Source organism: Malus sylvestris, chromosome 6 (genome assembly GCF_916048215.2).
Source record: "Malus sylvestris chromosome 6, drMalSylv7.2, whole genome shotgun sequence".
In the NCBI taxonomy this organism is placed as follows: domain Eukaryota; kingdom Viridiplantae; phylum Streptophyta; class Magnoliopsida; order Rosales; family Rosaceae; genus Malus; species Malus sylvestris.
Genome location: NC_062265.1, coordinates 21,788,666 through 21,813,702, shown reverse-complemented (window position 1 = coordinate 21,813,702; position 25,037 = coordinate 21,788,666). Strand labels below are relative to the sequence as shown.

Here is a 25,037-nt window from a genome sequence, read left to right as displayed (position 1 = left end):
GTACTATGATTTCATTTTCAATATGTTTTTCCATCCTAAATTTTTATTTGGACTTTTACACTAAGACCCCTTGTGGTAAGATTTCTGGCTCTGCCACTGCATGCATTGCTTTCTAGGGTTCAAGTCTCAAACAAATATTGATGGATGTGTATATGATGATAGCTGCGATAAACTCAAAGGTGATCACTAAGGAATAATTTGTCATGGACATATTATTTCAGAACTAGTTAATGTCCATGTGGGAGAATGTAAGAATCCTATGTGGACTCCACTAGTAAAAGATAAAGGAGAAATAATATGTTGGTAATACAAATTAATAAGAGTTTGGATACGTGGAAAGCTACATCATATAATTGAGGGGTATACTTTCATCGTGCATTTGAAAGGAAGCACTAATCACAACCACCTCTCCATGATCGGGATTTGAAGCAATGAGAAAATAACCAACCCTCCACGATAGATGGGAGTTGGCTGTCATTGCTTCTATAAGTGCAAGAGTTCCCTGCTCACAGAGAAAAACGTCAGCATTCTTGGCTCTATCACCATCTGAACATAAGGTCTCTTAGTGGGTAGAAGAAACTACTTGACATCCATGTATGTTGTTGGGTTTGAGGGAGGTTCAAATCCAATTAGTCATGGGATCGAAACTGGCAGACCTCTCAAGGATCGAAAGGGTTTAAGGTTTGAGACTAACGATGGATATATAAATATATATGTATTGTGAATTGTGATTAGAGTTTCTGTTAATTTACTTAAATTCCAACATCTTTTTCTTGGTATCGATCATCTAGAAGTCAATAACCACCACAATGTAACAGTTGAATGGCAATACAAGTACACATTTAAGCTCAATGATCACTCAATTCTAATCTAAGTGGCAGCGAGTTCCTCTGTAGCTTCAATTCTCCTCTACTGAAGCTGTTTCAGGGAGGCAACCATCGTTACAACTCAATCTTCATCCAAGCTCAGTCACCAGATACAGAATGATTTGTGAAAATAGAAGTTTATTTTAAACACAAATACAGAGAATGATTTGTGATCCTCTGATATGAAAAATAATACTGATCAGCTAGTATGAAATCTGCATCCAACAGTGAAAATATTTAAGTTTCTCTCAAATGAACTGCGGCTCAAAAGCTTTGGTTGATAATTAGAACGATATATCATCAAAACATATAATTTCAAAATAGGCAATGCTTATCAATTTGAGAATACAAGAAGAATTGATTCCTACTTTCATGATTTTTCACAGAGATGAAACATTTTCTCTCACTAGAATTGAGAGGACTTTCTTACTGTAGAAAGCAGATTCTGAGAAACTCACACTCACTGACAGTTATACGAAGCTCACAAGAAACATATGTGAGGATAGAATGATGCCGTTCAAATCTATCGGCAGCCACAACTGGGAACAATTAATTAGCAGGGAAGAAGTGACATTTTACATTACCAAGTTAAAGAGCAACCTTTAGCCCAACAAGTACACAGTAACCATGATAGAGTCAAGTACACGCGTAAAAATGCACACATCTAAAAGGTTTTAAACTTGAAACTGCACCATATATTGGAGACAGGAAGAAAGGAAAAACTGGCATAAATGGTTAAAAAAATAATTAAAAAATTTGTATCAAATACAAATTCAAGGTCGCATAAAGAATAATAAATCAAGAACTAGTCTTGTTCACTCGCAATTTGAATCCTAAAGATGTTACAGAAAGAATGCAGTTCAACTCCACCCTCCTGTACTGCGCTACTTGGTTTGTCTGATCACTTGCATTGCAAACTTTTGAGCGTCTTTGATGACAAATCAAATGCAATGGTGCAGTCCATGGTGGAAGACTTCTTCTTCTTCATTATAAACATAAGTTCAACCTTTCCAGTCAACGTAGCCGCACTGTTGAGAATCAACACCCCGCTGCTCAATTCACTGCCAAGATTGGAATTGCTCAGTGCACTTGAACTCAAGCTCACCTTGACATCAACTTTTTTGGTGGAAAGCATTCCAGCCTTGCTCTTTGGAATAGAGACTTGCCCGACAGTAGCGCCTTGGTACAAAAACGTGACAATGACAGCATCATACTTGTATGGACCAAAATTTGTATTCTTGACTCTGATTTGGGTTGTGAATTTAGGGGGGTTTATTCAATTGGGATTTTGAGGGATTTTAATTCTTTTAATGAATCTAGGGGTATCCAATCAGGAATTTAAGTGATTCTCTGAAATTCAATGTATATTCAATCAGGATTTTAAGATAGTTTATGAAAATCCTTAGAAATCTGGGTGTATTCAATTAGGATTTTAAAGAAGTTTATCACATTACAGGTGTATTCAATTAGAATTTGATTTTAAAGAATTTGAGAAAGTTGAGGAATTAGAGGGAATTGGAGAGATTTCGTAGTGTATTTTGAGCATCCACAAATCTCACCTCTCCCCAAGAGATTTCGAGGGAATTGAATCAAAATTTTATATGGAATCTCTACAAATCAATTAAACTCCATAAAAATCCATGGATTTATAAATCCATTAAAATCTCTCAAATTCTCAATTGAATACACCCTCCTTAGTGTCGAATGAAGATGTTGCCGGGATGGAGTTGAGGTCTTGGACATTGATGTTGCCTAGCCTGACCTTCGGGGTCTTAACTTTCATGACAGTGAGGCTCATCGTGGTTATGATAATGATCTGAAACACAATAAAAATACCAATATAAATGGCCAACTTGATTCTTTTCTGGCGTTTCACCTCATCAGCAGATTGCAAAGATTCCTCATCATTTCTTTTCCAAGTCATATTAATTTCTTATTCTTTTCTGATGTGAAAGTGGAAACAATGTTAGTTATCCGCTAGCTTTTGCTAGTTTCTTTGTGGGATGAAAGCTTGGAAGTGGAGGGAGTTTGTGGACATGATGGAAGAGTAGTGTGTTATATATAGAGGGTTAATGTTGTGTGGTACAAGCTTCTAGGAAATGCTGAAATAATGTAACCAAAACGCGCGTATAGGGTAGGGTTTTTGACATTCGGGATCAATCTAGACGGCTGTATGTAGGAAGAAGTCTTTTGTGTCACATAGCATACAAAGAAATGGATATAAAATACAAAATAACACATGAGGTGCCTTTCTCTGTAAGACTTGTAGAGATCCAATTGTTTGTGTTCTAGGCAAAGTTTATATTAAAATGTTCCCTGTACTTTAGTATTATGAGTTATGTGCTTTCTATTATAATAATCATATCAATCACATGTGAAACAAAATATTAGCTTGGATGTTAATTTAAGTTTCTTAAGCCTTGTTTTTTCTGGATTAGTCTGAAACATCTTTCAGTCTAATATTATAATTTGAGAACCCATATTCTACTTTTTCCATAAGAAACAGAAACAAGTGTTTTTCGTCCTCAATTTTCTCCTCTGCACTCATCTAATATTTTTTTTTCTCCTACTGTATTTCTACATTTTTTTAGTCTTACGATTGTATAAATTAAAGAAAAATAAATAATTAATTAAAAAGTGCAAAAAGAGAAATTGATAGTGTGAAAATCACCCTAGAAATATCCTTCTTGTCCAAGTTTATAAATATTAAAGTGTACTAATAGATGCTTCCGTTGATATTTTGAATGTCGATGTCAAGACAGCTGCAAGAAAAAATAACAATATAAGATGATCTAAAGTGTATATTAGATGCTTCGCCAAAGTCGTCGATCATCTAGAAGACAGTAAGTTCACCTTTGGCCTTGGACGCGTTTGGCGCGTCTGCAATCAAATTATTCCCTTGAAACTCTCATTTTCCAGGAAGCTCATTCCCCTACACAACTTATTGAAAATAGGCCAAACTCCAAACGCTATATATAGCGCACAACTCTTCCGTCATTTCCACAAACTCCCTTCACTTACAAGTTTCATCCCTGAAAACATACACCTCAAACAATCACAAGAACATGGCCGAAAAGAACCAACAGGTTTATCCTTTAGCACCGGCAAATGGTTACACAAAAAGTGATGCAGAGTCTTTGGAATCCGTTGATGAGCTGAAACGCAAGAAGAGAATCAAGTTAGCCATTTACATTGGTATTTTCCTTGTGTTTCAGATCATGGTCATAACAGCGATGAGTCTCACTGTCATGAAAGTTAAGACCCCGAAAGTCAGACTAGGCAACATCAACGTCCAAGAGCTCAACTCCGCCCCAGCAACACCTTCATTCGACACGAAATTCTCAACCCAAATCAAAGTCAAGAACACAAATTTTGGTCCATACAAGTTTGATGCAGCCATTGTCACGTTTTTGTACCAAGGTGCAACTGTCGGCCAAGTTTCTATTCCAAAGAGCAAGGCTGGAATGCTTTCCACCAAAAAAATTGACGTCAAGGTGAGCTTGAGTTCAAGTGCATTGAGCAGTTCCAATCTTGGCAGTGAATTGAACAGCGGGGTGTTGACTCTCAACAGCGCGGCTAAGTTGACAGGAAAGGTTGAACTTATGTTGATAATGAAGAAGAAGAAATCTTCCACCATGGACTGTACCATGGCATTTGATTTGTCATCAAAGACGCTCAAAAGTTTGCAGTGCAAGTGATCAGACTTGCGAGATCAATATTAATTCTTGATTTATTATTTTTTCATTTTTTTTTCACTCTTTGTCAGTTTAGTGTATTTTCTGCAGAAATACGATATTATTGCTGTACTTGTTTTTTAAATATGATGCCCTATTTTTTTTTTCTTGTCGTTATTTTGTTTGTACTTACTACATTTTAGGCATATATATTCAACCATTCCATAAGCCAGTAAGGGAGCGTTTGTTTGCCCTCACTAAATGGGACTGGACTGGACTGGACTGGACTGGACTAATAGTTAGTCCAGTCTGATGTTTGTTATCATGCGGAACTAGTTTTAATGAGACTAGCCCGGACTCGCCTACACTAAAGGCTTCACTAAGAGGTCTTAGTGAGACCCCTAAAAACCACGGGATTGCTAGTCCCGTCTCCCTCTTCTGCAAGCAACGTCGCTCAAACCCGCATGAGCAGCACCAACCCTCCATCGTCCCATAAACCCAGCGCCCTTTTGGCATCTGGGTTGATGATTTTGTGTCTTTTTCCATCTGGGTCTACCTGAACGACGGCAAAAATGGGTCTCATGGTGATCCAAATTCTTCCGCTGACAGCAAGATAGAAAACTTTAGCATTGGTGCAGTGACTCTGAGTGATTTTTCTTGACCAACTGTGATTTGCCCAGAAAATACAAGAACCAAATTTGAAGAAAATAGAAAAAATAAATACAAAGAGAGCGATGGGAGAGGGAACATTATACAGAGGAGAAATGAGAGAAACAAAAGGAAGGGGAGGGAGACACTGGTAACAAAAAAAAAAAAAAGGTGCAAAGATGGGGAGAAAAGGGAAATGGGAGGGAGAGGCGGAGGGACAAAAATGGGGAAAAAGGGAAAGGGGCAGAAAACAAAATTTTGAAATATCCATTAAAACCCATGAAGGTTTAAGCACAAAATCTAAAATAAAATTGATAAGAGATAGATTAATAATTGAAGAGCAAAGATTGATGAACAATTGGGAGTTACCCGCGAGAGAGAAGGCTTTGCGAGATGGACTGCTGCTTTGTTTTCTCATAGTGGAATGTCAGTTTGCTTAAGTGGGTTTATGGATGAGATCTTTCCAAAATGAAGAAGAGGATTCTAGAAATAAAAAGAAAAAGAAATAATAATAATAAAATATTAATTGATATATAGTAAATTAATATAAAATAATATAATATTGTAGTCCTGCTTCTTAGTCCAATGTTACACCAAACACTTCACTAAATCAGTCCAGCTTAGTCTAGTCTAAGCCAATCTAGCTTAATTCCTAAAGCTAGTCCAGTCCGAAATAGTCCGGTGCAACAAACGTAGATTACAATTTAATTTACTATCATATATATGTGTGCCATACGTCTTTAAGAGACACATCATTTGGGCTTGCCGCACACCCCCTTTGTTATTGGGTTTTAGCTTGATTCGCTATTATTTTATTTATTTTGTTAATTCGGTCTTTTCTTTCGGACTAGACTTCCTTATTTATTTTAGTTCAAGTAACTTATAATAAATATAAGGCCCAAACCGATTAATCAAATATAAAATGAAAAAAAATTTCTATAAACAATTCATATTAAATTCAGACTTCATCAATTTTACATAGTTAGAAACCATTCTAATTCAACCTTATAGGAATATCTACAAACTGAATAGTAACATTTAACAATGAGTTTCAGCTACCTAGATTAGTTAGCATATGTTTGAATTCATATAACACATATTTAGAACCTTAGTTACGGTTACAACGCAATTCAGTTCATTTGTCTACTATATTCCGATCATATATTTTAGAGAATGGGACATTTGTCAAATGCTAAGCATGAATATGATCGCCATGATGTATCTCATGTACGTTGCTTTGGCCAAAGACTGCTTCTGGAGATAGATCGTCAATAGGCTACTAGAATATCAACCTTCATGATCACCTAGAAGGTGACAGATTCCTTTTTGTGCATTCACGTATCTCCATGTTGATACACATGATCTCGAACCTCCCACTAAAGGGCTCTGCTATTGTTTGAGAGCTTCAAGGTGAGACCGATATCAGATTCATTAACACAAGATAACCAGTGAAGCCTCATGTATAAGTACTAGTAGCATCTATAACTCAAAAGTGTGGAATGATTGACAAGTAGGAAATCTTCCTTTCGTACACTTTTATGGTTGGTTAATATTTAGTGAACTCGATCTCATAGACGAGCACCTTTATACCTATTCCATGTCACTACATGCTTTGTCCAAGACTTACTAATGCATATGACACAAATGGGCCTTTGTTGACACTACTACAAAAAACACTTTGCGCGACAAAATAAGATTTGTTGCGCAAAGTAAGATTTTGTCGCTCAAAACCTTGCGCGATGAAATTTTGGTCACGCATGGTTCGTCGTGCAAAGCTCGTGAAGATAGGTTTGCGCAACGAAACACGAAGGTACTTTGCACGACAAAATATTTCGTCACGCTAAGTTTTTTATTTTTGATTTTTGATTTAATTAAATTAATTTAATATTTTGCACAATGAAATATTTGGTAATGCTAGATTTTGCGGACGAAAGTTTTTTGTTTTTATTTTTTTATTTAATTAAATTGAATTTTTGTTCTATTATTTCTATTATTTAATTTACTTATAGTAATTGTTTGTGCGACAAAATATTTGGTAGTGCAAGATTTTTTGAATTTTTACCTTTTTAATTTAATTTAATTGTATGGCTTTATTTTTTTAATTACTTTAATTTAAATTGACATACTCAAAATAAAATTACATATGAAAATTAGTGATCAAATTATCCATAATATACATATAAATGAACAAATTACAATAATAAAATCCTAATACAAGTTTGTTTTGGGGGTGGTGGTGGTGGGGGATATGGTCCGATAGCATCATAATCCTCAGCTTTCACCGTCAAAGTCCTGACAGATTCCCTACAAAAAAAAAAAACAAACAAACAAACATGGTCAAATAATAAAAAAAAAACAACATAAATTAATACCAAAAAATGGGCATAACCTCCCCTAAAATCGGCATACCCCAAATCTGACCCCAAACTCCACCCCTCAACCTATACCCGACCTCAAATCCCACTAAACCCAAAATTAACTGCAAAAACACATATTAATGTAAAATAAATTAAAATTTGGAGAGAAAATACCTTTTGGCAAGATTAAGAGTGAGTGAGAGATAGGGAGAGAGAGGAGTAAGTGAGAGATAGAGAGAGGAGAGGCTGAGAAGAGATAGTGAGAGAGTGAGTGAGAGTGAGAGATAGAGATAGAGAGAGAGAGATAGAGAGAGAGAGAGAAGAGATTGAGTGTGAGAGAGGGGGTTGGATTTGGGGAGAGGGAAAGAGAGGAGAGGTATGAGAACTTGAGAGATACATTGAGAAAATTGTGGAGGAGTTATTTTGGTTTTAAAAACCGTAGCACTTTGTGCGACGAAGGATACGATTTTACACGATGAAAAATTGGTCGAGCAAAGTTTTTAAAAAAAATTCAAAATTAAATTTTCCACGTCCCATTTTCGGAACTCGCCCAAATTTAATGATTTTGTGCGACAAAATATTGGTTCATCACACAGAATTTATAGAAATAAATTTTATTAGACAATTTAAAATAAAAAATAAAATTAACAGGGTTTATACGACGAAATAAAAAAGAAAATAATTTTTTTTTAAATTTAAAATATAGATAAGGTTTAGGTGACCAAATGTGTATTCGTCGTGCAAAGAAAATAATAAAAAAATAAAGAAATAATTTAGGTTAACAATATTTAATATAAAAATAAATAAATAAAAAGTAAATAAGGTTTAGGTGACGAAATATTGATATTCGTCGTGCAAAAGTTTTTAAAAAATAATAAAAACTTATGAGAATAACTATATTTTAAAATTTATAATATAAAAATAAATAAAAACGAAAATAAATTGGGTTTAGGCGACGTAATATTTGGTTTCGTCACGCAAAGATTTTAAAAAAAATAATTTTATTTTATTTATTTATTTTTGTAAAGACTTTGTGTGACGAAATTTAAAGTTTTGTCATGCAAAGTGACTTTGCATGACGATGTGTGTTTCGTCGCACAAAGTTTTTTTTTTTTATGTTTGATAGTCCTTTCATCATCCAATGGCTAGGAAGATAATTTTAGACTGAAGATCCATAGGCTACGTATATCAGGATTGGAACATCTTTACATCTGGTCCTTACTACGTAAGTTATTCCTAGTTATTCCTTGGATCATTCTAATCAATAACGAAGTTTCCTAATCTACTATTAGGTCCTATGCTCGGCGAATGTTCTCACTTGCCTTTTGTCGTCGATGACTCGGCATTCGGTTACCTTGAATAACCAATTACGTGTTGCCACGTCAATTACTTTTCGGGCATACTCCAATAATCTCCCATTTACACAAAAGGTAGTTGATGCGCACGACAATTCATACTATTACGAATTTCGTCCCAGTTATATGCATTAATCACTCATTGAGTAATGGTGTCCACTACGTTTTTTTCGATTATCGCCTCTAAGAATGTTTATGCTCATATCTCACTTGGATATGAATTAGAAGCTGATAAGAATTACTCCATGAAACCTATAAGGTCTTATGGCTTGAGCTATTGCCCTATCAAATCTGCGGTTAAGGGAAACTTGATGCTCTTGATTGGATTAGAGGTTCAAATTAAACTTTTGAATTCTGTAGTCTCCTTACAACTTTACTTGACACTTCTAAAATACTTTCAAGTTGCACTCACACTATGTCAAACATTTTGAATCCACTCGATGAATTTAATGGCGTGATACAAACAATGTGCATCACCCAAGCTCCCACTTCTCAAACACTTTAACTATATCACATTGATTAATTAATACAAACATTAATTTGTCAATAATTAAATCATTAGATTGAATTGATCTTGTTTATCCCTTTAATAAAAAAATTAAATAATGAACAATGGACTAATAATAATGTGGTTCAAATTCGCCTTTAACGAAAATTAAACCTAAGATCTTAGCAGCTTTTGGCTTTAACTTTTAAGTACTGGCTTTAGCTTTCTTTTTGGGCTTTGATTTAGATGATTCTCCCATGGTGAGTGATAGGGATTTTATTACTCATGTGAACGAGCTAAAAACTCCTATTATACTTGCAAGAATCACAATTTTGTTGTAATATAAATGGATCTCGCAAGGTTGTTCTCCACAGGGATTATTAAATAATTCTAAACTAACCAAATTCCAATTAGTTATTGTAAAGTAGAAATTGAGATGATTGATTTTATAACCTACTTAAATTAAAAACGAAATTAACTATTAAAGATAAGACAATCTGCAATATTAAAATTGGGGGAAAAAGAAATAAGTTTTGGGAGAAATCAAATTAAGAAAGTACTAGGGTTCCACTATCACCTAGCAATCCTATGAACTTTTACCAATTACTTATGATCTACACATGCCACTTTAAAGGTTAGATTTTCCTAATTCATATTCTACTTGGAACCTCCAACATAGAACGTACATCTAACATGCAACCCGTCCGGACGTTCGGATTAAATCTGAACATGAAAGACTCATTATTCTTTATGAAAATCCTTTGAAAAACCATGCAATCCTTAAGACGTGGTATTCATCCTAAGTGAAATTACAATTATTAATCACAAGAAGCCAGCGTCAATTTCAGGGAACCTTCCGACCAAAATGACATCAAATTAATTTTCTAAAGATCCTAATGGTGATCAGGCATTAAGACAATTAGATAGTTTTTTTCCCGGTAATTAACAATTCAAAGTATGCATGCAATCAATCATAATCAATTAAATAAAAATCACATATTCATGCTAAGGCCCAAGACTTCGCCCTAGCAAAAGGAATTAGTTACGCATATTCATAATTAGAATCATAGAAAATATATTCAAGAAAATGATTGAAAGAAGCTTCAAGTAAAAAGTCTCCAAAACCCTAACAATTCTCTCTGTCTCCAAAATTGCATAAAAGAAAAGCGTAGCGAAATATGGTAGACGGCCAAGCAATTATATCTGCTAAGCCCCCCCCCCCCCCCCCCCGGCACACAAACCCTAAAAATAGGTCATTTATTCCCACTAGGAAACTAAAAATAATAATCAAATAAAATAGGAAACATAACCCTAAATTAAATGGTAAAATTCGCCTAAAATCTAAACAGCCACGTTTTGGACCTATAAGCTGCTCCAAAACTGGCCCAATATAGCTGGATTTAATGTCTGGAATATTCTGAATACTTCTCCAGAAGGCCACAAACCTATCTGAGGTCATCTTGGGCTCCAAAAACGCAATTTAAGCCCAAAAACGTCATTTTCCAGCACTGCGCATCGCTCATTTATTTTATCGCCAGAAAATAACCGCTTAGTGGAAAAATCCCAGATTTTGATACGATCAAGCTAAGTGACTCACGAACATCCTTCGACTAGAATTACTCCAAAATTCGTCCATTTGATCCTGTTTTGCTCCAGAGGAAGTCGAAAGTCCTATATTGGAAATACAATTCAAAGTATCAAAATTCTTTCAAAATATTAACCAAAATATACTAAGATTAGGGTAAAATATATAATATAAAATCTACTCATCAGTGAGCAACTCTTTGCTCCCCTTATCTCTCTTGATATCTTTGCAAGCGATGAACGTCATCTGGACCAGTTTTTGTGTCGTACACGAGATGTCATTCGTATGGTAATTTAAAAGAATCGGCTGAATGAGTCCGGTACAGATTGCAGTATGATGTTATGTTGAAGACCAGGATGAAGATCAACCCCAAACCTCTTTATGTCATCAATCAAATGAACTCCCTAACAACATCAAAGCAGACGGTGCGGATATCTTCTCCGAACAACTTCCCAAGTTGATCGATGATAACTTTTGGCGGTTTTCATTTGTCTGTCTGTCTTTGAAGTTCGAGACTCAAGTTTACTAGCATATAGCAATGCGATGTCTCATTAGCCTCCAACAAAGTCTTCCTTTCACGCCTTTTTCTGTTGAGTGGCGTTATCAGATAACTTCTTAGTAGGAGGGTCCGCATCCATATGGAATGCTAACTTCTCAACAGTTAAGACATAGCGAATATTGCGGAGCCAATATTGAAAGTTTGGGCCAGTAAGCTTGTCTTCTTTGAGGTTTTTGAGAGAGAGTTTGTCATTGCTATAAAATAAACATACAAACAAATTTTAATTAGTTTTAGTTGTTTAATTAATCACCATTCAAATTTTGGTCTTAAAAATAAGATTGGGTCCTATCACATTTTTTGAGAGAGAGTTGTTTAAATAAGAGGTCTAAATACCACATGTACAACTAATACTCGACTAGTTATTCACCACAAGACATTTTAAACTCCCTTGCCATATTTTGCAAATACCGACGTTTAGCCTCTAAAATTGTTTACTTATCCTCACAACTTTGGTTAGTTCTTTACGCACCAAGTAGTGCCTTATTTGAATTAGTATCCTTAAATATACTCCAAGCAATCATAGTAGTCATTTTCAAAGTATCCATCAACACAAATTTAAAACAAAAACATGGTTGGGGAAACGTATCCCTCGGCTGAAATTGACATGATCATGGGCTTCTAAAAATTTGATCCAATCCCGGGTCACGAAGGTTGGTTCAGCTTGGTATGAGTGGTGTTAATTTATTTTAATTTCCTTAAAGAAACCCTGAATGTAAAATAAATACAAGAAACCAAATCATCATACGGTGGTTAGTCAGGAGGCCGTGCCTTCTTTGTGTTGTACTTTTATGCGCAAGTGGAAGCAAATTCAAACAAAATACTAAATACCAACGTAATAGACGAATGCTAAAACAAACAATCTCAAAATAACAACACAAGAGATTAACGTGGTTTGGCATAAAAGCCTACGTCCATGGACGAAGAACAGCGAGGAATTTCACTAAATAAATGGTGATACAAAAGAGTGTTTAAACTCTCACAATCCAAATCCTACAAAATTACAAATCCAAAACCAAACGAGTAGAAAACTCAAAATAAACTGAGTAGATTCTCCCATCATTGGTTGCTCTCGGTTGTCGTTGGTTGCATTGGAATTGGAATCTACATCTGCTTGGCCATTGATTTCCTTCTTGGAAAGTTCATGTTGTTACCACCATGGTTTGACAATGGGTGTTGGAAAATTAATTTATTATGGTTTTTATTAGTTTACTTGGAGGACACGGATTAGGATTCCTTGCCCATTAAGTTTAGGATTTCTTTCTATATATAGGACTGCTTGTATTTATTATGAACAACTCAGTCAAGATGTAGACTCTTTAGTTCATGTAGCCTTCTTGGCAACTGTAGTTCTTTGTTTTTAATAATAAAGTTTTATATTCCATTTGTTCCTTTTATACTTTGATTTTCAACTTTGCTCCGTTCCTTCATGAACCGAACTTCAATGAGCCAAACACGAGCCGAACCTGGTCAAGCTCGAATTGTTTTGAGCTAATTTACGGCCCTAGTTGTGTGATTATATTCCCTACCTTAACACACATAGATTTTTTTTTTTTTTGACAAACAATAGGATAATATACATTGAATTCATCTAAACTATGAGGATGGGGAGTTTGAATCCAAGAGGTAATAAGTTGAAGAGGAAATCCTTATCCACAAAGACAGTCCACCACTTGCAACTTTGATAGATTTTTAAATTGTGGCTAGTAAGTTTACATCTTTGTATTCGCATCTATTAGATTCATAATTTATATTAATCCCTCGGCTCTAAAGGACCGAAACTTTTAGTATTAAAGAGTTTTGAAATTCTTGCTTATGATGGTTCACAAGCAACAATAGACCAACAATATTTATGTTAATTATAAATAGATCAATCATGTATTGTGATACTTAAATGCATTTAAAATAAACAAAAATTACAAAATCTGCAACTATAGCTGGCACCCACTTGAATTAACACTCTCTTTCTTATAGTTTTATATTTGGAATAAGTTAATACGGATCAGACACTGCAATGCAATGTCTGTTTCTTGATTCTGCTTTTTAAATTTGGATTCAGACACTGAGTTGTAGTGTCTATTTGTTGGTTTCATTTTTTCCATCACTCACACAACTCCAACATGTTCCTTTGTACATTTGGATTCAAGCACTGCAATGCAGTGTTCGTTTCCTAGTTCTACTTTTTCCATCACTCACACGTCTCCTACACTTCACACCTTATGCAACTCATGATTTTACATTTAGTTTCAGACGCTGTAATGCAATGTCCGTTTCCTAGCTCTATTTTTTACATTTAGATTCATACACTGTAATGTAGTGTCTGTTTCCTGGTTATGTTTTTTACATTTGCATTAGAACACTGTAATGCAATGTCTGTTTCCTGGTTCCCTTTTTTTTTTTACTTGAGTAGACTCCTTTATGTAAACATAGGGCGAGAGAGAGTGATAAAATATACATATTCTAACTATTTATTGGATTCAGATCCTCTCAAGATCAGTTCTATAGGAATAGAAATCTAACGGCCAAATCTTCCTCCCCCGCCTCTCTTCCCCCTCAACTCCTACTTCTCCCTCGCACCCCTACACCGCATCGTTGTTAAGAAACCTCAAATTCAATTGCAGGTCATATGTGCACTAAGTCTGATTTATTTTTTCACTATCCCTTACTATTTTAGTTTTTTATTTGTCATCTCTTTCTTCTTCTTCATCTTTGAGATTTCTCTCACTCTAATTCTTCCATAGTTATGAAAAAGATCTCTGCAACCAAAAGACATTGGTTTGCACGGCCCCTTTCTTTGTTGTTTCATTAACATCGACTGAGATTTTAAGGTCAAGGGACTTGCAACTGAGGGATGTGGTGGTGTTTGGGGCTGATTTTGGAGAGGGTAAGGTGAGGGACTTTCAATTGGTGGTCGTGGGTTGGGTGGGTTGTGGCAATGTTGGGGCTGATTTTGAGGTGGGGTTGAATTTAATTTGGAATTTGAGGAGTTAGTGGTTCGAGGTTGAGAGCTTCGAAGTGAGGGAAAAAGAGAAGAGTTGAGGGAAAAAGCGGAAGGATAAGAGATTTTGGCCGTTGGATTTGTATCAATGGATGAGATCCATCGGCCCGAAGGATCTCCACAAATTGATCGGGAGATGATCTAAATCCATATTTATAATAGCTTAAGCCCATATAACATTTATAGAGAGAGAAAGAGACAGTAAATGATAGAATAGTCAAATTCTAACTATTTATAATGACTTAAAGCCTATGTGGCATTAATCATTGACCTATGCCTAATTAATAAAATATATCATTGATAAAGTCCAAAACACAAATATGTCATTGATATATGGCTTAATAGTAAAAATTTTATTGACCTTTGGCTAAATTACCTAAATAGGAATTTTGATGATACTATAAACAATTTGATTAGTGAAGGGTGATTATTATAGAGTAATGGTTCACAATCTCACCTGCCATTTGAGAGATGTGGTGTATGCCACAGATAAAATCGAATCTTATGTTGATGATTAAAACTTTGCACGACCAATCTTTCGTCGTGCAAACCTTTGCTCAACCAATCTTTTTATCGCGCGAAATCCAAAAAATTTGGGTGGGCGCCAAAAATGGGATGTGGGAATTTTTTTTAAGGCTTTCAATGACCAATCTTTTGTCACGCACAATCGTATTATTCGTTACACAAAGTGATACGGTTTTTAAAACCAAAATAACTCCACAAATGTCTCAATGTCTCGCTCTATTCTCTTACCTTTACTTTCTCTTCCCCTCTCCCCAAATCCGACCCTTTCACACTCACTCCTCTCACTCTCACTCTCTCTCTCTCTCTCTCTCTCTCTCTCTCTCTCTCTCTCTCTCTCACTATCTCCTCTCATTGTCTCACACTCTCTCCTTCCTATCTCTCACTCACTCTCAATCTTGCCAAAAGGTATTTTCTCCCTAAATTTTTTTTTTTTCATTAATGTGTTTTTGGAGCTAATTTTGGATTTAAGGTGGGGTTTGGGGTCGGGAATATGGTGAGGGGGGAGTTTGAGGGTCAGATTTGGGGTATGCCAATTTTTTGGTATTATTTTGTGTTGTTTTCTTGGTTATTTGACCATTTTTTTCTCGTAGGGAATCGTCGTGAATTTGACGGAGAAAGTTGAGATGTTAAGAATTAGGATGCTATCGGACCATATCCCATGCCAGCACCACTACAATATACTTGCATTAGGATTTTCTTAATGTACTTTATTAATTTTTAGATATATATATATATATATATTTTTTTTTTTTTTAATATAACTTATATTATGAATAATTTGATCATTATTTTTCATATGTAATTTTATTTTGAATGTGTCAATTTAAATTAAAGCAATTGAAAAATAAAGTCATCACAAATTAAATTACATTAAAAAAAAAGTAAAAACTCGAAAAATCTTGCGCTACCAAATATTTTGCCGTACAAACAATTACTATAATTAAATTAAAATAAGAGAAATAATAAAACTATTTTCGTCTTGCAAAATATTAAATTAATTTAATTAAATAAAATACCAAAAACTTTGCGCGATGAAGATTAATTTTGATCGCGCAACCCTATCTTCATGAGCTTTGCATGACAAACCATTAGCGACAAAAATTTTGTCGTGCACGGTTTTGAGCAACGAATTCATACTTTGCGCAACAAATCTTATTTCATCGCGCAAAGTGTTTTTTGTAGTAGGACCAAAACTTTTAGTCTTCAAGAGTTTTGAACTTCTTGCTTGTGATGGTTCACAAGCAATAATTGAAGAGGAAACCTTATTGGACAACAGAATCAGTAAAATTAAGAAAATATAAATTTTGATAATACTATAAACAATTTGATTAGTGAAGGGTGATTATTATAGAGTAATGGTTCACAATCTCACCTGCCATTTGGGAGATGTGGTGTATGCCAACGGATAGAATCGAAGCTTCTGTTGATGATTAATATGCTAAAAGTCCTCTCAAAACTCATCCATCATCTAGAAGTCAAAAGTAAGTTTTCACATTCGGCTTTGGACGCGTTTGGCGTCAGCAATAAAATTCTACCCTAACTCGCGATTTCCTGGAAATACATTCCCCCTCTTAACTCATTGAAAATAGGCCAAACTTCAAACACTATATATAGCACGCTACTCTTCCAATAATTCCACAAACAACTCCCTCCACTATCAAGTTTAATCCAAGAAAACCGAACCCACGAAACAAAAGCAGGGAAAGTTTCCTCCCCATTGCAGACCAGAAAACAAAAGAAACATGGCTGAGAAAACCAACCAGGCCTATCCCTTGGCACAGGAAAATGGTTACCAGAGAAGTGATGCAGAGTCTTTGCAATCAGCCGATGAGCTCAAACGCAAGAAGAGAATCAAGTTGGCCATTTATGTTGGTGTTTTCATTGTGTTTCAGATCATTGTCATAACTGTGATCAGTCTCACTGTCATGAAAGTTAAGACTCCTAAGGTCAGGCTAGGCAACATCAACGTCCAAGAACTCAACTCCGTCCTGGCAACACCTTCATTCGATACAAAATTCACAACCCAAATCAAGGTGAAAAATACAAACTGGGGTCCTTACAAGTTTGATGCAAGCACTGTCACGTTTTTGCACCAAGGCGCGGCTGTTGGGCAAGTAGTTATTCCAAAGAGCAAGGCTGGAATGCTTTCCACCAAAAAAATGAATGTCGAGGTGAGCTTGAGTTCGAGTGCATTAAGTGGTTCCAATCTTGGCAGTGAATTGAGCAGCGGGGTGTTGACTCTTAACAGTGCGGCTAAGGTGACTGGAAAGGTTGAACTGATGCTTATAATGAAGAAGAAGAAGTCTTCCACCATGGACTGCACCATTGCATTTGATCTGTCAGCCAAGACGCTCAAAAGTTTGCAATGCAAGTGAAAACAGAGTAGCTAATTGGCATTAGAGTTGGTACTAGTACTCTACATCTTTGGGAGTGATCATGACTAGTTATCGGATTTTTTAATTCGTTGATCTTTATATTTCCTACATACGTATATTTGTTGTTCATAATGCTACTTTTGGTTTTTGAATCACTTGAAGTTGCCATTTGTTTTACTAAGGCTGAATTTTATCAGTAACAGGGCCAAAATTTTAATTACTCATATGGAGCATAAAAAATCGTCTAAATATAGTTAAATTATGAAATTACAAATTGGGACAAAGCCTCCACTACTTTTCTAAGTGGAGGTTTTACTACGCTCAGGTTCTATAATTTGCCACTCCAAAATTAATCGGACAAAGCCTGCATTATTTTTCCAAGTGAGCGCAGCTGCACAGCCTGCACATACTAGGCATGCATTAGCTCCGCCCGTGATTTTTACCAAACAATTTCCGATTACAATTTCAATTAATAAAAAAAATAAAAAAAAATAAAAAAAAAACTTCGAACTTTTTATATCGTTATTATTAAGGGAACTTCTAAAGATGTTAGAGAGAATAAAGAAGAATACAGCTGTTTTATTGAAGAAAGAAGAAGAAGAAGAAGAATAATGTTTCTTCCTTGAAACTCAGTGCGAGAGTGCTCTCTGAAAGTTCTCCATTTTTTCAGGGAATATGCTTCTCACACAGATTGTGAGCTCACACACTTTTTAATGTAATAATCGTTGGAGGAGAGAGAGTAAGAGACAGATCCTCAATTCAATCTCAGCCAACCAATTCATACTCCACTAAGCTTAAGACATTTGTATACTACCAAGTCCTATGAGACTCAACTAACATATTTAAAATGAATCACTGAATCTTAGCCTATGAGCTAAGACACATCACTAAACATATTTGTAATTTACTTAAATCAATTCATCAATTTACACATTAACACTCCCTCTAAATTGTGAACTGATCTTACTCCCAATTTCTCTCTGAGATAACAAAACTGCTCCTTGGCCAGTGCCCTTGTGAATATATCTTCAACTTGATCTTTGGTTGGACAGTACACCAAATCAATGATTTCATTCTACAGAGCCTCCTTGATAAAATGATACCTTCGATTGATGTGCTTGGTTTTCTTGTGGAAAATGGGATTCTTAGTAATTGCAATAGCAGAGGTGCTATCACAGTTCAACGGAGTTGCCACAGTCTGTGTTTCACCAAAATCTTCCAACACAAAGCTCAACCAAGTTGCATGTGCAGTAGCTTCTATTGCACTGATGTACTCTGCTTCTGCAGTGGATAATGCAACACAGTGTTGCTTGACTGAGGACCAAGAAAATACCCCACTTCCAAAAGAGAATGCATACCCTGAAGTACCTCACATATCCTCCTCTAATCCACTCCAGTCACTGTCATAGAATCCAAACAACATTACTCCTTGACCTTTCTTATACTCCAAACCATAGTCTAAGGTTCCTTGTATGTATCGCAACACTTTTTTTGCAGTTCCATAGTGCTTATTAGTTGAGCAATGCATAAATCTTGCTAGTAAGCAAGAGGCATACGTGATATCTGGTCTAGTTGCAGTGAGATACAACAAGCTGCCAACAATTTTTCTGAACTATGCTACATCAACTGCTCCACTATCATCATTCTTTCTCAGTTTATCACATGGAACAAGTGGAATACTAACAGATTTACAAGCCTGTAACCCAAAATTCTCAAGTAAAGAAGTAGCATACTTCTTTTGATGAATGAAAATACTACTTTCAGTTTGCATAACTCCCATTCCAAGAAAATGATGTAGCAAACCCAAATCTGTCATTTCATACTTATGCATCATATTAGCCTTGAATTCTTGTATCATTTCAATGCTACTGCCAGTATAAATAATATCATCAACATAAATTGACACAATGAGTATTCCTTTATCCTTCTCTCCTTTTGTATACAAAATTGCTTCACTATCACTCTTTTTGAACCCACAGTCTTCAAAATAAGCATCAATTTCACTGTACCAAGCCCTTGGTGCTTGTTTCAGTCCATAAAGAGCCTTGTTCAACTTGTACACTTTGTTCTCTTCCCTTTCTACAATAAATCCATCTGGCTGATCCACATACACTTCCTCCTGAAGAACACCATTCAAGAAGGCAGACTTAACATCTAATTGAAATAACTGCCAATTGTTCTTTGCAGCTAGAGCAATCAATGTTCGTATAGTGTCCAACCTTGCAACAGGTGCAAATGTCTTGTTATAATCCACATTAGGCTTCTGTGCATATCCCTTAGCCACCAACCTTACTTTGTTTTTCTGCACAGATCCATCTAGATTCAGTTTGGTCTTGTATACCCACTTTACTCCAATTACAGGTTTGTTAGTTGGTCTATTCACCAAGTTCCAGGTCCGATTCTTCTCTATCATATCAATTTCATCTTGCATAGCAACTTTCCAAGCTTCATCCTTTACAGCATCTTCAAAATTTTCAGGTTCAACAATGTACAGATTGCAATGTTCATATATCTCACTCAGGTTTCTCCATTTCAAAGGAGTTGAGTCAAAAGTTTATGTATCCACAAAATGAGTTTGTGCACATACATCATGAGCACTTAATCTTTCACAAGAAATGGAAGATGATGACTGAGAGGACTCTCCAACTTCAATATCTTCTCCCCACAGCTTATAGGGTAGTCCTTTCTCATGCAGCATACTTTTAGCCATTTCCAATACTGTCCTATTCTTCCTTTCTGCCACTCCATTTTGCTGTGGAGTATATGACACAGTGAGTTGTCTTTCCATCCCAATTAACTCACAGAATGCATTGAACTCAGTGGAATTAAACTCTCTACCCCTATCACTTCTCAGTTTCTTCAGTGAATAACCACTTTGCAATTCAACCATAGCTTTAAACTTTTTAAATATTCCAAACACTTCTGATTTATTGCTCATAAAATAGATCTAACACATTCTTGAATAGTCATCAATGATTGTGAGGAAATATCTGTTTCCATTTGTGGTTAGAACCTGCATAGGTGCACACACATCAGAATGAATCAGTTCCAATGGTTCCTGTGCTCTCCATGTGGTTTCCTTAGGGAATGACTCTCTGTGATGCTTTCCAAATACACAGCCTTGACATACATCATCACTGTCTTGGATTTCAGGCAGCCCCAATTCCATTCCTTGACTCTGCAACCGCTTGAGACTCCTAAAATTCAGATGCCTAAACCGCTTGTGCCATAACTTTGCATCATCTTGCACATTTACTCTCAATGCAAGTTCTTTGTTGGTATTGAGATTTAGAGGAAAGCATCTGTTTCCCTTCTATTTTACACTGACCACTAGATTTCTTAGAGATCTATCATCGAACACATTTACCTTATAATCTCCAAACAGAAGAAAGTAACCATGCTCTGTCATCTGTCCTACACTGAGAAAATTCTCTGTAAGACTAGGTACAAGCATTACTTCTCTTATATATCTTCTGCCCTTCATTGTTTCAATAATCAGTGTCCCATTTCCAGTCACTTTAACTAAGTTTCCAGTGCCTACTTGGACCTTGGCTTTCACATGTCTGTCAATGTCAACAAGTAAATCTTCCCTGGATGTCATATGATTACTAAATCCACTATCTATGTACTATTCATCACTAATTTTCTTCATTTATCTAGAATGGTTAGCATAAAATAGGTTTCTAGTTTCCTCTATCTAATTAGCAAAATTCACCTGTTGCACAACCTTGTTTATATTGTAGTATCTTGCAATATGACCAATTTTGCTACACTTGTGACATTTGACCTTGTTCTTAACCCAACACTCTCCATAGTGAAGTCTATCACAGAATTCACACTCCTCCCCAGTGTTATTGGTATCATTCTTCACAGCGAAACTAGCCTTATTGCCCCAATCAACCTTGTTACTCCACTGTTTTCCTCTTTGCTTAAAATTTTTCTGGTATTTACTACTGTTTGGCTGACCATTAAACCTATTTGGCTTTAGTGCAATATTCAAACTAGCAAATGCTTTCTCCATACTACTCTCCCCATGTCTATCAAGCCTTTGTTCATAACCTTTTAAGATAGCAACAACATTCTGTGCATCTATGGTGTCTAAGTCCTTAGTATTTTCTATCACAGCTGCAATACTATCATAAGACTTAGGTAGACTGATTAACAACTTCTGAACAATTCTTTGATTACTCAGATCTTCACCATAGCTTTTCATTTGGTTGATCAAGTCAAACAGTTTAGCAATATACACAGAGAGAGATTCATTATCATTCATGCAAGTGTATTCAAAATCCCTTATAAGACCTTGGAGTTTCACAGATCTTACTTGTTTATCACCCACAAATTCTTGTTTCAGGATGTCCCACGCAGCCTTTGCACTCTCCTGGGTTGCGATTCTTGGAAAAATTTGATCTGAGACGGCACCTTGGATGATTCCAAGTGCTCTAGCATACTTGACCATATTCTCACGCATCAGCTTCTTCTTTGCCTCCGTGAGCTCCTCCTCCTTCTTCGTCGGAGTTTTATACCCATTTTTAACCAAATCCCACAGTTCGTGTGATCGAAAAATGGTCTTCATTTTGATTTGCCAGAAATCAAAATTCTCGCCATTGAAGACTGGCACTTTGAGTTCTCTTCCTCCAGATCCAACCATGTTAGACTTGATCACTGATATGAACTTGAATCACTGTAATGAGCTTTTGCTATGAATCTGAGCTCACCCTCTCACAAACATGACGCCCAGAAGTTCAGACTCAACCTGGCTCTGAGGCCATGTTAGAGAGAATAAAGAAGAATACAGCTGTTTTATTGAAGAAATAAGAAGAATAAGAATGTTTCTTCCTTAAAACTCATAGTAAGAGTACTCTTTGAAAGTTTTCCATATTTTTAGGGAATATGCACACAGGTTGTGAGCTTACACACTTTTTAATGTAATAATCGTTGGAGGAGAGAGAGAAAGAGACATATCCTCAATTCAATCTCAGCCATCCAATTCATACTCCACTAAGCTTAAGACATTTGTATACTACCAAGTCCTATGAGACTCAACTAACATATTTAAAATGAATCACTAAATCTTAGCCTATGAGCTAAGACACATCACTAAACATATTTGTAATTTACTTAAATCAATTCATCAATTTACACATTAACAAAAGAGGCCACTTAAAACATAGCATTGATTCAACAAGGTTCTACAAATACGAGTGTTGCTATGCCCATTCATTTGTCTTGTTTTCTAACTTATTATGACAAGAATCATATAAGTACAATTAGGATTTACAATCATATAAGGAAAACTATGATACTGGAGAAGAATTCGGAGATACTATTTTAATTGTAGCAGTCCTCCTATACCGGACAAGTCTGTTCGGACCATGACATGATTTGTGAAGAGCCTTGGTGAGAAAGTCTACGAGCTGATTAGCAAAGGAGATAAAATAAAAATTCTTTTTTAAAACCTTTGCATGACGAAATTCAAATATTTCGTGCCTAAAGCCAATTTATTTTCTTTTTTATTTTAAATTCTAAAATAAAATTATTTTCTTAGATTTTATTAATTTTTAAAAACTTTGTGTGATGAATATTAATATTTCGTCATCTAAACACTATTTTATTTATTTTTTTTTTATTATTTTATTTTCTTGATGAATCAACACTTCGCAACCTAAACCCTATTTATTTTATTTAATTTATATATTAAATTGTAAATAATTTTTTTTTTATTATTTTTTTAAAATTTTGCACGACGAATATTGATCTTTCGTGGCATAAACCTTGTTTATTTTATTTTTTTATTTTAAATTGTATATTAAAAATTATTTTTATGAATTTTGCACGACGAAGCAAAATTTAATATTATTTCGTCAAACAAAATCCTTAAATTTGGGCGGGTGCCGAAAATTGGACTCGGGAAAATTATTTTGAAATTTTTTTTTAAAACTTTGAAACGACCAATCTTTCGTCGCACAAAATTTTGAGCAACCAATCCTTTCATCGAACAAAATCCTAAAAAGGAGAAATTAGGTTATTATCCTTCCTTTTGCTACTCCATTGATTCAAATTCTATTCCTTTTTAATTTTTAATCAAGATCCTTGAGTATTAATAATATCATTAATTATTTCAATAATAAAATATTTTTTAATCTCTAAATATATTCATTTAATGTTAAAAATACAATTAGCATATTTATATTTATGACTAAATTTTTTATCATATATTTTTAGTTTTAGTTTTTAATTTGTAATTCTTTTTTAATTTATACCAATTTTATTTTCAGTTTTAATTTGTAGCCATATATTAATTTCTTTTTGTGCCCATATTTTTTAAAGTTTATTTGTATTTATACCCATATATTTTTTTTATTTGTACTTTTTATTTTGATAAAGTACCCATGCTAATTATATGTACCCATTCATGTAAAACTGTTTAATCTTAAAATGTACTCATTCTTAAATATACCAATTTGTTATATGTAAAATGTACCATTTTTTTACATAAAATGTATTCAATTTTTTTCTAATCCATTTTTAAACTTATATGGGTACATTTTTTTCCTTTGATTTTAAAATGTATCCATGTCAAGTTTAATCGAAGAAATTTACTAATGTTATTAAGCCTAATATCTTTTGTTTTTTTTTGTTTTTTTGTTTTTTTGTGATTTTGAAGAATGTACCCATGTTTACACACACACACACACTATAGTATATTTATATTTTAATATTTTTAATCCCACAAATTATGGTTTTTTTTATTTAAAATCTCATTTATATAAACAACTAAAATTTCTAATTTTTAATTTAAAAAAATATAGTAACGTACATAGAAATAAATTATCACATTAATTTCAATGACCTCGACCAAAAATTAAAAACTAACAAGGTTTCAATCAAAGAATATTCATAACTAAGGACCGTATCCAAAGTCTCCCTTCTAAAAATTTAGGTGGGCGCCAAAAATGGGACGTGGGAATTTTTTTTAAGACTTTTCATGACCAATCTTTCGTTGCACAAAATCGTATTATTTGTTGCACAAAGTGATACGGTTTTTAAAACTAAAATAACTCCTCCACAAATTTCTCAATGTCTCTACCTATTCTCTTACCACTCCTTTCTCTTTCCCTCAACCCAAATCCGACCATTACTCTCATACTCACTCCTTTCACTCACACTCAATCTCTCCTCTCTGTCTTATCTCTCACTCACTCACTCACTCTCTCCTCTCTCTCACCATCTCCTTTCACTGTCTCACAATCTCTCCTCCTCCCAATCTCTCATTCACTCTCAATCTTGAGTAAAGGTATTTTCTCCCTAAATTTTTTTTTTCAATAATGTGTTTTTGGAGTTAATTTTGGGTTTAGGATGGGGTTTGGGGTCAGGTTCAAGGTGATGGGGAGTTTGAGGTCAGATTTGGGGTATGCCGATTTTAGGGGAGGTTATGCCAATTTTTTGGTATTATTTTATGTTGTTTTTTGGTTATTTGACCATGTTTTGTTTCTCATAGGGAATCGTTGGGACTTTGACGGAGAAAGTTGAGAAGTTGAGAATTAGGATTTTATTATTGTACTTTATTAATTTATATATACATTTTAAATATAATATATATTATGGATA

At 34.8% G+C, this 25,037-nt stretch overlaps 3 protein-coding genes across 3 annotated transcripts; 2 read left to right on the top strand and 1 right to left on the bottom strand.

The window, feature by feature from the left end:
* Positions 1 to 3,853: 3,853 nt before the first annotated feature.
* LOC126625252 (late embryogenesis abundant protein At1g64065-like) lies at positions 3,854 to 4,706 on the top strand. Its single transcript, XM_050294340.1, has one exon. It carries the CDS (start codon positions 3,932 to 3,934, stop codon positions 4,562 to 4,564), a length of 633 nt encoding a protein of 210 aa, XP_050150297.1. The 5' UTR covers positions 3,854 to 3,931; the 3' UTR covers positions 4,565 to 4,706.
* An 11,986-nt stretch (positions 4,707 to 16,692) lies between these two features.
* LOC126626916 (uncharacterized) lies at positions 16,693 to 17,581 on the top strand. Its single transcript, XM_050296316.1, has one exon. The coding sequence runs from the start codon at positions 16,794 to 16,796 to the stop codon at positions 17,424 to 17,426; it is 633 nt and encodes a 210-aa protein (XP_050152273.1). The 5' UTR covers positions 16,693 to 16,793; the 3' UTR covers positions 17,427 to 17,581.
* Positions 17,582 to 21,123: 3,542 nt separating this feature from the next.
* On the bottom strand, positions 21,124 to 22,077 carry LOC126625528 (uncharacterized). Its single transcript, XM_050294595.1, has one exon. The coding sequence runs from the start codon at positions 22,075 to 22,077 to the stop codon at positions 21,124 to 21,126; it is 954 nt and encodes a 317-aa protein (XP_050150552.1).
* Positions 22,078 to 25,037: the final 2,960 nt, after the last annotated feature.

Bases quoted from the DNA above. Each gene is read 5' to 3' on its own strand.
- LOC126625252 (XM_050294340.1), top strand. From the start codon at position 3,932: ATGGCCGAAAAGAACCAACAGGTTTATCCTTTAGCACCGGCAAATGGT.
- LOC126626916 (XM_050296316.1), top strand. From the start codon at position 16,794: ATGGCTGAGAAAACCAACCAGGCCTATCCCTTGGCACAGGAAAATGGT.
- LOC126625528 (XM_050294595.1), bottom strand. From the start codon at position 22,077: ATGGTTGGATCTGGAGGAAGAGAACTCAAAGTGCCAGTCTTCAATGGC.